This window comes from Perca flavescens, chromosome 8 (genome assembly GCF_004354835.1).
Source record: "Perca flavescens isolate YP-PL-M2 chromosome 8, PFLA_1.0, whole genome shotgun sequence".
Lineage (NCBI taxonomy): Eukaryota > Metazoa > Chordata > Actinopteri > Perciformes > Percidae > Perca > Perca flavescens.
In genome coordinates, this window is record NC_041338.1 from 22838323 (window position 1) to 22852933 (window position 14611).

The window sequence follows — 14611 nt, forward strand, 5'->3', positions numbered from 1 at the left end:
AGTCAGATGATTTTACAACCTTCCATTCTGCTCCTGTGTCTCCTACATTAGACTAAACACCTGCTTATCTCAGGAGACAGAAAGAGATACGGTTCACACAGTGTTATAGCCTTCTTCACTTTATCTGCGAGAAATAAACAAATGAGGAGCTGCAATTTCTTTAGCGAAAATAACTTCTGCCATTGCTCACAGTCTACAAGGCCAGCTCTCTCACTAGTGCCTTTAAGTCTACAGGAAGGAACAGGATTATGTGGAGGTTTAAAACAATCTTTAAATAAATGGTCAATATCATTAAACAAATGGTTAAAATAAAATTTGCCACCACACTCTCTTGTGCTGATGGCCACTACTTGGAGAGTGGTATGTGCAGACTCAACTGTTCACTGCGGACATACCCTGCAGATGATGGTACCTGCAGACGCTGTTCTCCCCACTGTGACGTTTGCTCAGATGACAGGACCTGTTTCAGTGAGTTGTTGGCCGTGTTGGCAGCTAAACTTACCAAAATATACCAAGTGGATGACATTTTAAAATGAATTGTGAGACTGAAATCTCTTGTTACAACTTTATCACCCCTCCTCAATGTCATTACAGAATGCAGTTTCCTCTACCTGATGCTGAATGGTGTGTGTAAGGCGAGTTGTCCCATTGGCTATTATGAGGACATGGAGGAGGGCCGCTGTGGTCAGTGCCACCCGACCTGTGGCAGCTGTTCAGGGCCCCTGGCAGATGACTGCGAGACCTGCTCTACGTTTAGCCCTAAACTCTATAAGGGTGTATGCTCCAAAGACTGCCCCACTGGTACTTACTATGAAACTGAAGCTATGGAATGTCAAGGTGGGCCTCTCAATACATGTGACTTAATTAGATTTTTAAGCAGTGTTGAATATGCAGGCTAACATAGTTTTCTGACAATGTACTATCTAGCACTGCCCTTTAAAATAGTAAGCCATGTCTCATTGTTTATGTCTCACCTATGGGAACTTTATTTAATAAAATAGTGAATGTATCACATTTTTAAGATATAGAAGAATTGATTTCTATGGCTTATAACACAACAGAAATAACACAAAACCCTAGGTTGGAAACGTGCAGATGGTTAAACAGATAAACCAATGTCTAACTAATGTCTCTGAAGTGAAAAATATCAAAGGAGAGTACACTGAGATTTTGACAGCCAGTTTTGTGAAATGGAAATCCAGCATATCGGGAAGATTGCGTTTTGGCTTATTTAATATAGCTGCTTGATAAGAAAAATCTGCAACAAAGCCAAAGTCAACATTTACAACTGTATAAAGTTTGCTTATGCGTAGGTAGAAAGTACTAAGTCCACAGGATCTAAAACCGCAACACTGTCATGTATTATCTGAAAAGGTTATCTCTGCTTAGTGATAATGAAAAACAGTATTTATCTTTATATTAAGATGGTGGTGGTAATCACACACTCTTTTGTGAATACACTTATATGACATTCAACTGACGCAGTCTGATTTGTTTGATTATGTGCTGAGTGCCACCAGACTTGTATGAGCTGTTCTGGCCCAGATGCAAACCAGTGCACACAGTGCGAGAAGGGACTCGTGCTGGATCCAAACACATTGTTGTGTGGCGTGACGGGTGATACAGACTGCCCTCCAAGGACCTACCTACACGACGACCAGTTCACCTGCATGGGTTGCCACCGGCACTGTTACTCTTGTGAGGGGCCGGGCAACGATGAATGCCAGACCTGTGCCATCCCCAAATACCTTCATAGTGAGCATTTTCCACTAATGTTCAGCTGCATACTGAGCAGAGAAGCTGATTTTTTTTTTTTTTAAAGTGTGTGTATAATGCTGGAATATTTTTCAAAGCTAAACCACATATCTCCAAACTTTCAGCTCTTCAGGGACTTGATAAAAGTCTTATTTTTAACTTTGATGACTGATGGAATTCGAGCTTGAGTCATAGATTTTTTTAATGAGTGTTTGAAGTTGCTGCCCTCAGTGCACCTTGAAAACGCTGCATAACGATGGCTTTCCTGAGAATATTTCACAATTTTAGTTTCACTTAAACAGCTGCATGTAATGTGTGTAATGCGCTCAAAATTGTATTTGAAAATATCGTAGCACTTTCAATTTCAATTATTTGGAGCCTTCAAAATGTCTTTTTTTACATGAATAACCATGGATTTTGAAGTGTAAGCACTGCAATGAGTCCAGTTTCAGTTGCGCCAATTTAAAGGTATTAACTAAAGTAAATGCAAAAATAGATTTATTTTTTTTATCGATTCTGAATCATACAAGATGTGTGAATCTCATGTGAATAAATTTTTCTCAGGTGCCATAATCCAGATGAACAGGAACGAAAAATAAAGAAGTCAAAAAAAAGAGCATGAGTGGGTACTAACCTGGGAATGTAACTTTTCTTTTTTCCAGACAGCACCTGTGTGAGTGAGTGTCCGGCTGGTACATACGACACAAAGCAGGATGCTGACGGAACAGAGCTGGGTCTCTGTTTGCCTTGTGATCACGCCTGTTCCACCTGCGATGGAGCATCGCCTAAAGATTGCCTCACTTGTTCTCCAGGATACCTGCGTCTTCTTCAACTCTGTGTCACTCATTGTCCTACAGGGTACAACAAAGAAGGCTCCATTATGTCTCAGAATATTTACTTTGTGATGAAATAAATGGCCTCACCCTTAATCCTAATTCATAAAACAAACAGCATGTCTGCTTTGAAAACAAGTTGTTTACAGAGCCATTTCCAGTATTTCTTGAGCAGTGGAGCAACTTCCTCTTAAAACGTTTTTACTCATTTCCACAGAAAGGCAAGACAAGGCAAGGCAAGGCAGCTTTATTTGTATAGCACATTTCAGCAACAAGGCAATTCAAAATGCTTTACATGAAACATGAAACATTAAAAACAGTTAGAAAACAATTAAAAACAATTTCAAAGCATTAAAACAATTAACAACAATTTAAGATCATTAAAAGACAAGAATAAAATGTACAGTGCAGTATAAGAATTTTAAAGAAAGAGCAGTTAAAAATAGGTTATTTAAAGAAAGGCAACATTAAAAAGATATGTCTTCAGCCTGGATTTAAAAGAATTGAGAGTTGCAGCGGACCTACAGTTTTCTGGGAGTTTGTTCCAGATATGTGGAGCATAAAAACTGAACGCTGCTTCCCCCTGTTTAGTTCTGACTCTGGGGACAACAAGTAGACCTGTCCCAGACAACCTGAGAGGTCTGGTTGGGTCATAATGTAGTAGCAGATCAGTAATGTATTTTGGCCCTAAACCGTTTAGTGATTTATAAACCAGTAAAAGTATTTTGAAATCAATTCTTTGAGGCATTGGAAGCCAGTGTAGAGACTTCAGTACTGGAGTGATGTGATCCACTTTCTTGGTTTTAGTGAGGACTCGAGCAGCAGCGTTTTGAATCAGCTGCAGCTGTCTGATTGATTTTTTAGGGAGACCTGTAAAGACACCGTTGCAGTAGTCAAGTCTACTGAAGATAAAAACATGGACAAGTTTTTCCAGATCCTTCTGAGACATAAGTCCTTTAACCCTTGAAATATTTTGAAGGTAATAATAGGCTGATTTTTTAATTATGTTAATGTGGCTTTTAAAATTCAGGTGTGAGTCCATGACTACACCAAGATTTCTGGCTTTGTCTGTTGTTTTTAACATTGTCGTTTGAAGCTGAGCGCTGACTTTCAATCGTTCCTCTTTTGCTCCAAAAACAACCACCTCCGTTTTTTCTTCATTTAATTGAAGAAAGTTCTGGCACATCCAATCATTAATCTGTTGAATGCACTTATTTAATTGTTGTATTGGGCTATAGTTCCCTGGCGATAAGGTTATGTAAATTTGTGTGTCATCCGCATAACTATGGTAACTTATTTTGTTGTTTTCCATAATCTGAGCCAGTGGAAGCATGTAGATGTTGAACAGAAGAGGCCCCAAAACTGAGCCTTGGGGAACTCCGCACGTCATATTTGTATGCTCAGATGTATAATTACCTATAGACACAAAGTAGTCCCTATTCTTTAAATAGGATTCAAACCACTTTAGTACTGAGCCAGAAAGACCAACCCAGTTTTCCAATCGATCAAGCAATATGTCATGGTCTACAGTATCAAATGCAGCACTGAGATCAAGTAATACTAAGACTGAAATTTTGCCACTATCTGTGTTTAAGTGGATGTCATTAAAGACTTTAACAAGAGCCGTCTCGGTGCTGTGGTGTGGTCGAAAACCTGACTGGAAGGCATCAAAACTGTTGTTTAGCGATAAGAAAAAGTTGAGTTGTTGAAAAACCACTTTTTCTATGATTTTACTTAAAAATGGAAGGTTTGATATTGGCCTATAGTTGTTCATTAGTGTCGTGTCTAGATTGTTCTTTTTTAGGAGTGGCTTGATGACTGCCGTTTTCAGGGCCTGTGGGAAGATACCTGAGAGCAGAGACGTGTTTACAATCTGTAGAAGATCAGAAGCCAAACAATTCGAAACATTTTTGAAAACACCCGTTGGTAGAATATCAAGGCAACAGGAGGAGGTTTTCAGATGTTGTATTATGTCCTCCAGGTTTTTAAGGTTGATCGTATGAAATTGTGTCATGTTGGAATTTGTTTTGCGTGCACACTGTGACAACACATATCCTGTACTTGATATGGAAGCACTGACTGTTTGTCTAATTTTCTGAATTTTGTCTGTAAAGAAGGAGGCAAAGTCATTGCAAGCCTTGGTAGACAACAGTTCAGATGCTATTGGTACTGGAGGGTTTGTTAATCTATCAACAGTAGCAAACAAAGCACGTGAATTATTATTGTTTCTGGCGATAATGTCAGAGAAAAAGGACCGCCTTGCATTTCTTAGTTCCAGATTATAAATGCGAAGTCTGTCTTTATAAGTGTTATAATGGACCTGGAGATTAGATTTTCGCCAACTGCGTTCAGCTTTTCGACACTCTCTTTTTTCTGTTCTCACAACTATAAAATTTCTCCATGGAGATCTTTTCTTACCAGAGACAGCTTTGACCTTATTGGGAGCAATAGCATCAATAACATTCGTAATTTTACAGTTGAAATTATCCTGGGGGTTGTCAACATGAATGTTAAAATCACCAGCAATAATTACACGGTCAAAGTTAATACAGATAACAGACAGCAGTTCATTAAAATCGTCAAAGAAGTTTGCACAGTATTTAGGTGGTCTGTAGATATTTAGAAGTATAGCTTGAGGGGAGGATCTTAGCTGAAGAGCCACATATTCAAAAGAAGCAAAATTTCCATAAGATAATTGCGTACATCGGAATGAGTCATTAAACAAAATGGCGACTCCACCTCCTTTCTTATTCACTCTATTCTCACTCATACAACTGAAGTTAGGGGGGGCTGACTCAATGAGAACAGCAGCACTGTTATTATGGTCCAACCAGGTTTCAGTTAAAAACATAAAATCAAGATTGTGCTTAATAATAAAATCATTGATTAAAAATGATTTTCCCGCCAATGACCTAACGTTTAGTAGTGCTAGTGTTAGTGTGTTTTCATTTTTTGGGATAGACTGTGGCTGACGAGGAATGGATGCTAAATTTGCAAAGTTTGCAGTTACGTGCTTATTCACCATTCTTTTTCGATTACCTATCACAACATAAATTGTGGAAGAATCTAATAAGCAGGGCCCAGGCTTGTCTTGGAAAGAGTCATGAGTGCTACTAGGCGTGCAGCCTGGACCCGGCCCATATCAGTTAATGCTTGCTGCATTTTGCACATAAGCATCCTTATCCGTTTGGGGAGAAGGAGTTAACTGCCGTCCTTGAGGAGGGATAGGTGCCTGGCGTTTTACGATGGGAGAAGGAAGGGGGGCATACTTGGTTCCAGCATTCACCAGCTGCTTCATCTGGTCAGTGAACTCCAACATGGGGATGGGGGAAAGAGGGGAGAGCGACGTATCCTTAAAGAGGTCCTCAAAGATTTCGTGGTTGTCAAAGGGGTTTGAGGAGTGTTGGACGGGTGAGACGGGGGGTTGAGATTTCTCATCTCCGCTCTTTGGTCTCCCATGGTCAAATCTTTGCTCAGTGGGGGGCTGTAGTGGATCACTGCCGCACTTTGTTGTGTCTTCCTCTTGTTTTGGTTCATCTTGTCTCGTGTCCTTGGCAAAGTGAGCAGATGTGTGGTGTGATTCTTTGGGTCAAGTCAGACACCATGTCTTTGGGAAAACAGAGTATTTTGGTGTTTTTACTGCTTTTTATATCTTTCACAGCAGAGTCACCCACAATCAGAGTTTGGGGCCCAGTCATTAGCTTTCCCTGTAGCTTTTTACTTTTAGAATTGTTCTCAGTCCTTACCCTGCTGTGTGACGAGACGTAATCCAGGTCATGTCCAGGGTCCTGCAGCAGAGGAGCAAATCTGTTCTTCACCTGCACACTCATTTGTTGGGGAGGCATTTTGTTGGTGGTTTTCCCTTTTGCAGTTGTCCACGGCTGTGTCCTACTAAGTACAGGGGTTGAAGAGGCGCTCTGCCTGGGTGGTAATGCAGGCCAGCCGGTCATATCACAAATCTCAGGGCGCTGTGCCCTGCCTGTTAGTCGTCCTCCCATTTCCCAGGAAAATGATTTACTCTTAGGCTTTGCACCAAAAGAGGTCCAGGGAGGACTACCGCCTGTAGATTTATTATCCGTTCCACAGCCCTCCTGTTTCTTTGTGGTCTTGCTGGTGCTAGTTAGCCGTGTGTTAGCATGCTTTTGTCCATTGTTTTGGTTCAGTGGTAAAGTGGTGTCATTTCCACATGATCCGTTCACTTCCACGTTTACTTCTAACCGGTACATTTTGGTTTCCAGAACTGCAATCTTCTGAAGGAATTTGTAGTAGTCCTCTATGGAGAAGGGTGGCATCTTGCTGCTAATTATCTTTAGCTACAGTCACTTTAGGACAGGCTTGAGCTATTGGTAGGCCACGCTCACGCAGAAAAATGTTCAAATATGAAAATAGCCTACTATGTCTACAAAAAATGTATAGTCCAGTGATTTATAAGTATCCAAGAGCCGCTGCTCATAGTTTCTCTCAGAGGAAAAGCAAGATTATCAGCAGAAATATGCAAGCAGAAGCAGGAGCAAGCAGTAGAGCGTCTGCACTGTAAGAAGCAGGAAGCGAGAAAGACTTCAGACATAAATCCTAAATGATGTCTGCAAATCTAAAAGATCTACGTATGTGTCTGACTTGTTAGTATTGATAATTCCATGCATTTCTTCAGGTATTACAAAGAGGGCTCCCACTGTGAGAAATGTGACCAGTCCTGTGAGCTGTGCACAGGGCCAGGGCCTGAGTCCTGCAGGGCCTGTCCACCTCCTCTTCTGGAGCTGCAAGGCACCAAGCTGTGTGTTGAGCACTGCCCACACCGCTTCTATCAGCTCAATGACATGTGCAAGCAGTGCCACACCAGTTGTCAGACCTGTACAGGTACAGATGAGGGAGCTATTAACTACAGCTAGTAACATATTTCGCAATCATTTTGTCTCCTCCACCTACTGTAAATATCCTTCCAGTGCGTCAATAGTGGACATTCCCTTTAACGTAATTTCTAGATCATGACTATGTGTGTTTGCAGATGCCTCACCTCAGGGATGTGTGACGTGCGACTGGGGCAGCACCTTAAAGGACAAAGTCTGCTATCCCCGTTGTAAGGAAGGAAAATACTTTTCGGAAAAGGTGTGCTCTTAACTGCTAGCCATATTTATTTAATTATTATAATATTTAAAGGCAAAAGATAAGGGCTTCCGACTTATTTTTATCAAACACAAAAGTGCAAAGCAGTTCCATTAATTTCTCGCAAAATCAGTGCACTGCTATACATTGCAATAGTGGGTGTACTGTACTGTAGTTTTGGTTATTTCACATAAGAAATATCAGTTTTTGTCTGTTTTTGTCTGGGCTCTTTGTACTGGTTTAGATTCAGCTGGAAAGATGCAATGTCACGTACAATAATTTGTGAAATTGTACCATTGTAGGGAACCTGTGAGCCATGTAACAGCTCGTGTAGGCATTGCACCGGCCCCAGACCTGACCAGTGTCTGACTTGTCACCGTGATGCTGCTCTTCATGCTGTGGAGAACCGCTGTGCGCACTGTTGTCAGGCTGGAGGGAATCAGGACACCTATTGCTGTGTTTGTGACAGCCGCTCAGGTAAGGACCCTGCCTATCATAAGAAACATAGACTTGTTTAGATGCAACCATCTACTAAAGTCAGTTTTTTGTTCTAGTTTTGTGTGTGGAGGCCCCCCAACCCAAGTCAGGAGACAATCAGGTAACAGACCTGGATATGTCGTCTAGAGCTCTGAAGCACACCTCGGCTGGCTTGCCTATTGCCTTGCTGCTAGCACTGGGATTGGCTCTGGCTGTGTTTGCCTTGGTCAAGGCTCATGCCAGGAAGAGGCTTTGCTGGGGCCAAAGCTATGAGAGGCTGAGTGGCAGCGCCAGCATCAACATGCCCCACGGTGTTCCCGAGCCAGACAGTGGAGACGAGGTGGATGTGGTGTACACCAGTAGAGGTGGATCAGTTTATCGACGCTACAGCTTTATCCATGAGCAGGACACAGATACAGACCAGGGTGTGGATGAGAACAATTGTCTCAATCAATCTTAGATACATTCATACCAGAGCTTACAGTATCTAAGGAATGTGTTGTGGATGCTCACAATATCAAGACTGACAGGTGAATTCAAAATAGTTTAGTTAGTGTTTAGAAGAGAATGTACAGTAGTGGTATTATGCTTTAGAATGTTGCTTTTTGAGTTCTGGTGTTTATTCTACTTTACAAAGTGCCTGTACCTGTATAATGCACATTCTTAGTTGAGGCATTTGTGAGTAAACAGTGAACAATTGCATATATGTATGTATGTATGTATTACTTTTTCTTTTCTTTTTTACTTAATATTAAAGAGATATTTGTAAAACAGTGAAAAAATCATGTATAATAATTGAAATCTGCATGATTTGTTGTAAATAGAAACGTAAATGAAATAAAACTATTTATACTTGATGCCCATAGTGCACCTTGAAAACTGGCTACATTTTGATAACTACTGAGAATATTTGTATATATAGTATCATAAAATAGTATTGAAAATTGTGTTAGTGTAAGCTGATAGTGTACATTCTTTCCACGCCTTTGTTTGACACACCTACTTAAGGGGCTGATTCATCTTGTGTTCATTAACTGAAGCCATGCTCCACTCATCAAACTGTAACTTGCACTGAAGACAAGGTCACCCGTGTTGTAGTTAACCTCAAGCAAGAAAAATGATTTTTTCAAGGTTGTTGAGGAGCCAGATGCTGATGACCCTCTCTCTCTTCCTCATGGGTACGTTCCTTTCTTTTGTCCTTTGGGAAGCTGGCTCGAACAGGCAGTCATCGCCTGATCTCATAATACCACAGCAGTTCTTTACTGATCTGCCTGGCTGCTCGGCTATCATCAGTGGAGACGTCGAGGACAGGCAAGGCGAATTAGAAGTTCTTCTGGCATCCAGGAAAAGACAGCATAGTTTATCTGAGGACTTCTACCTTAATGTGACAAAGGACTGTTCATCTTACATTAAAAACAGAGGTTTCATTACAGCGCCTCTGAGTCAAGAGGAAAAGGATTTTCCCATTGCCTATTCCATGGTGATCCATGAGAAGATTGAGATGTTTGAGCGACTTCTACGAGCTGTTTACACTCCTCAGAACATCTACTGTGTGCATGTGGACCAGAAATCCTCTAAAGAATTTCAGAAGGCTGTGGAGGCAATAGTTTCCTGCTTTTCTAATGTGTTTGTAGCCAGTAAATTAGAAAGCGTGGTATATGCCTCATGGTCCCGAGTGCAGGCAGATCTGAACTGCATGAAAGATCTGCTGAACTCACATGTCCAGTGGAGATACCTCCTTAACACCTGCGGGACAGACTTCCCCATCAAAACCAATGGAGAGATGGTTCAGGCACTGAAGGCCCTGAATGGGAGAAACAGCATGGAGTCTGAAGCCACCAATGACTACAAGAAAAGCCGTTGGCAGTATCATTTCAATGTAACTAACACTGTCATCAGGACAGATGTGAGGAAAAGTCCTCCACCCATTAGCAGCCCAATGTTCACAGGAAATGCTTATATTGTGGTCACAAGAGCCTTTGTGGAACATGTGATGCAGGACAGAGAGGTTCAGCAACTTCTGGAGTGGGAGAGGGACACATACAGCCCTGATGAGCACTTGTGGGCCACTCTACAAAGGATGCCTTCTGTTCCTGGATCAATGCCTGCCAACATCAAGTATGATGTGTCAGACATGCAAGCTCTCGCTCGTGTGGTGAAGTGGAGCTATTTAGCAGGAGATATGAAAGATGGAGCCCCGTACTATCCTTGCACTGGCACTTACAGAAGAGCAGTTTGTGTGTACGGAGTTGGTGACGTCCCGGCTCCTGAGACAACAACAACTCTTTGCAAATAAGTTTGATCCTGAGGTTGATGATGTCGCTATTAGATGTATGGAGTCAGTTCTGCGTTTCAAAGCTTTAAGTCCACGAGCCACTGTTAACAGAGCAACATTCCATCGTTTGGTAAAGCTTGCAATCATTTGAAACATGAAATACATTATAATGTATTAAGGCAATAGTTCGTAGTTAGAACAGGTATATAGAAACCCTATTCATTTATTATACATTGCCAGGGATTTTCTATTGAAATGTCTTACAATATTTATATATATCTTTTAATTTATATTATCTATTTTAAAATGAAATGTAAAAATATTCTGTCAATGTCAGTATATTGTTATGCTCTTATGTAATTTCTTATATTCTGTGCATTTTTAGATTATAAAGATGCTGATGGATGGATCTTGCTGTCATTTCTTTCTAGAATATTATTTTTATTTATAATTTCAATGAAATCTGTATTTGTGGTGCCATCTAGTGGATTCTAGGTGAAATAGATGTACATAGCAACAACAAAAAACATTAGCTGTAGAACCTACTCAAAAATTACAAAACAATGATGTGCATCCATGACTTTACTTGGAGGAAATGTTCCATTAAGACCTTCCTTGCTGTAGATTGTTGCTTTCACAAATGTTCTCCCTCTACAAGTCAGAGGGCACATTCAAGTGAGGGGCAAAAAGAAAACTTTATTTTTCCCCAGGCAGGATTTTGATAGAGAACATCAGCGGTGAACAGTGAAAAAGGTGCTGTCAAAACTTATTCTATAAAATGCCACTCGATGGGTCAGAGAAACCTAAAATGCAGTTTAAAATCAGAGCAACCATAAAAATATATTAATTTCTCTCCATAGTCACCTTTTGAATATAAATATATATTTCAATGTAATAAAGCAGAACATGCATCAACCATTTGTAACAGAGTGCTTTAAATAATGTGTAGATACACCAATAACTAGGAAACACCATTAACTAGAAAACACCAACAAGCTAAGTTTGACATGATATATTGGCAGTACATAAAAAAAAAAAAAAAAAGATAAAAAACATTTCAGACAGCATGTGGAAAAACGCTGAAGATCAAGCTATAAAAAGGTTCCACGTTATAACAGGCAGCATAGTTTCAAAAAGGCACTTTCTTGAGCTAAGTCTTCAGTCACGTTGTCCAGAACATAAAAATAAGAGTGGCTGTTGGAAACATTCTCCTCCTCCACATCTGGCAGTGCGAGCAGCATCACTCTGGAACAGCAGCAGCTGCGACCTCCAGTTTGCCGTGCATTTCCTGGTCGATCCTGCAGACAAATTCAGTCATCAGACAAATCTGTGTGACTGGGATGGGACGTCATCTAACCAGGCTAAGACAATAACAGGCTACTACACTGCCCATAAACAAACCTTTCATATAATCACATCCTGAAATGTGATCATGGCCTTTACACCGTTGCAAAAGGGAATTCTGAGAGAATACTTCTATTTTTTTCTTTTTTTACTTAACAGACTTGTTTTCAGCATACAACTGAATGCCTAATATTACCCATGCTTTTTTCTACTGAAAGCACTTTAACTACCTGGGCAACACAAACCACTATTATCAGTTGTATTATTATTATTATTATTATTATTATTATTATTATAATAATAATAATAATAATAATAATGTTCTTAAACCCCTTGACACCTTGCAAGACAAATGCATTAAAGTGATATGTACGGCATAAGACCAAATTCCACGTTAGGACGCAGACGGCTTTTATTATCTGCAGCACACATTGCAAATAGTCGTAGATGTCGTGCAATAAGAAAATGCATATGCATACAGGTTATGCAATCTTTGCAAACCTGTGAACAATATGTTACAACCCATAGCTATGTGATGAGTGCAACCTCTGTGTATAAAACATGCAATTTTTGTTGACATGGTCAGAAAGAACTCCATGGCAATGTGTGATGTTTCGCTGCATCTGTCTTGCAAGTTTGCCAATCAACTTAGGAACTCATGCCCCTAATGACAGAAGAGGAACTAAAAGAGTCTCTTCTGCAACCCCACAGTTATGACTTTTCTAATGTTATAACATGCCATGATATATCTGCAAATTAATAACCTCACACCTACAACTTATTAGTATGGAGCAGAACATTTCTGTGTGCATGAGAAAGGCTGACCAAGGTTTGTGGCAATTCCTAAACATCAGCAGTGAGTGGGTATGCAGTGAGTCATGCAGAGCTGTGAGAGTGGACAAGCCGAGTGTTCAGTGAGGGCGAGTTACTGAGGGGAACCATGGTTACAGTGCAACCACAAAACCACAGTGACAAGCTACTTCCTTGTAGTTCCACCCCATTGAGTTGTACAAACATGAACAAACTTACCAAACATCAACCATATCAAATTCTAAACCTGTTTTTTTTTTTTTTTAAGACACATGCAAGTAAGAGCTACCTGATGCCCCAACTTTAATATCAGAAAGCAGCAATGCAATCATTGACCTCAAAACTATTCTAACTTGTTCTTGACATAAATCAATAATTCAGCATCACAGTGGAGACAGTACTTCGGGTATAAAATGGGCTACAAATTTACATGGTACGTTTTAAACCACATACAGACAGCTGATATTATTTTGAGGCAATAAATAGAGAACACATTTAACAAGAATCATCTTTGAAATGAACTTCACAGAATTGGCCTCAGAAATGGGTTTTAGTTGGTTAAACAATCACCAAGCCACCTATTTTTAGAAATCAAACAGCTTTTCAGCCTGCTTTTAAGGGAATGTACTAAATCTACTGAGAGGAAAATGTGCGACATTTTGGGGGAGGGGGGAAAGAGTTGTTGATTTTGGCCAGAAGGTAACTGCAAATCAAACTACAAACACGCGGGACAGAATGAGGTGTATTGGTACATTTCTGAAAGCCAACAGATCATTTCGTTATTAGTTTTGTGAAATGCAAAAGAATTGCTGAGGCTGACCCTGGGTGAAAGTGCATATACCTTTTACGGCTTTTCCTATTTTTTTCGTCGTCAAACCTTAAGAGGGGGCAGGGAAATAGAGTTAAAGAAAGGAGAATTACACAGCCAACAGCAACCAGACATCCAAAAGAGCAAAAACGTTTGATAAAATGAGATGTATTTGTCTTTTCAAATGTCACTTGGATACAAGACCTGCCTCAGGTAAAGCCCACACAAGGACAAATACTGCATGAGTAATCTCTCAGCATGAGCTCAATAGTTATGTATATCAACAAAGGTTAACATGAGGAAATGACCAATGCGTTCTTTAATAGCTGTTTCTGGGACAAAATGATCTAGATGCAGTTTTCAGTAACACTTGTTGAAATGTTAAAAGAACTCACATAGCTATACTAGGCTCTTAATGTATATTCTAAAAAATACAATGTTTAGATATTTGTAGTTTGCATTTGAATCGTTTCTCCATCAGAATACATATAGTGTAAGTAAGTAAGACAATCATGCCAGACAGCGCGTCTATGGTTTTGGAAAAACCTAAATCTTGCTCGGGAATATTAGGGCTTTGAACGAAGAAGAATTGTGCAAAATTTCAACTGAGTCAGACTCATAATCACTGCCCACACAGGAAAAGCAGAATGATGCTGTAGCATCACCTACAGATGAAATGTAACCAAAGTTTGCAGGATCAGTCAGAGCTGATACTGCGTATGCACAAAACGTTACTCGAATACCTACTAGAATTTGGGAACCAATTAAAGCCAAAACATCAAGGCACGTGAAAGGAGTTACTTTTTTCTAACAACTGTTTAATTATAATTTGTACCAAGTTTGGTGAGTATTGGATGAAATTTGTAGAAAGGAAGAAATGGAAGGTGACCTCTACTCATGTAGTCATGGTTTATTTAGCGACTAATTCAAGTAAGCAGCCACGCATTGCTCCATGGCACAGCTGTTAAATCTGCAATCCCCAGGTCCACTTTGCTACCTTTAACCGAGAACCACTCTGAGATGTAAACGTACAACATGTGAATGCTTACTCAAGTGTTAGACTTGACCCCGAACACCTTTTCATCACTCAAGTATAAAAATCAGAAGAAAAAAAAAAAAAAAAAGAATTTCTGATATAGCCTCGGTTTTATATTTATTAGCTTGCGAGATACCTAAATATTTTGTCTTTTAACGAGACCTTTGTCT

The 14611-nt window shown here is 40.1% G+C and overlaps 1 protein-coding gene, 1 long non-coding RNA gene and 1 pseudogene across 2 annotated transcripts; 2 read left to right on the forward strand and 1 right to left on the reverse strand.

The window, feature by feature from the left end:
• Positions 1-764: 764 nt before the first annotated feature.
• On the forward strand, positions 765-8857 carry LOC114560802 (proprotein convertase subtilisin/kexin type 5-like). The gene is made up of 7 exons (XM_028586434.1): positions 765-837; positions 1510-1755; positions 2418-2613; positions 7240-7445; positions 7594-7694; positions 7994-8168; positions 8246-8857. The coding sequence occupies exons 1-7, from the start codon at positions 825-827 to the stop codon at positions 8626-8628; spliced, it is 1320 nt and encodes a 439-aa protein (XP_028442235.1). The 5' UTR covers positions 765-824; the 3' UTR covers positions 8629-8857.
• A 485-nt stretch (positions 8858-9342) lies between these two features.
• LOC114560075 (beta-1,3-galactosyl-O-glycosyl-glycoprotein beta-1,6-N-acetylglucosaminyltransferase 3-like) lies at positions 9343-10594 on the forward strand (annotated as a pseudogene).
• A 709-nt stretch (positions 10595-11303) lies between these two features.
• On the reverse strand, positions 11304-13919 carry LOC114560803 (uncharacterized). The gene is made up of 2 exons (XR_003693243.1): positions 13439-13919; positions 11304-11741 (listed from the first exon to the last, which is right to left on the reverse strand). It is a non-coding gene; the product is annotated as an uncharacterized LOC114560803 (long non-coding RNA).
• Between the last annotated feature and the right edge of the window lie 692 nt (positions 13920-14611).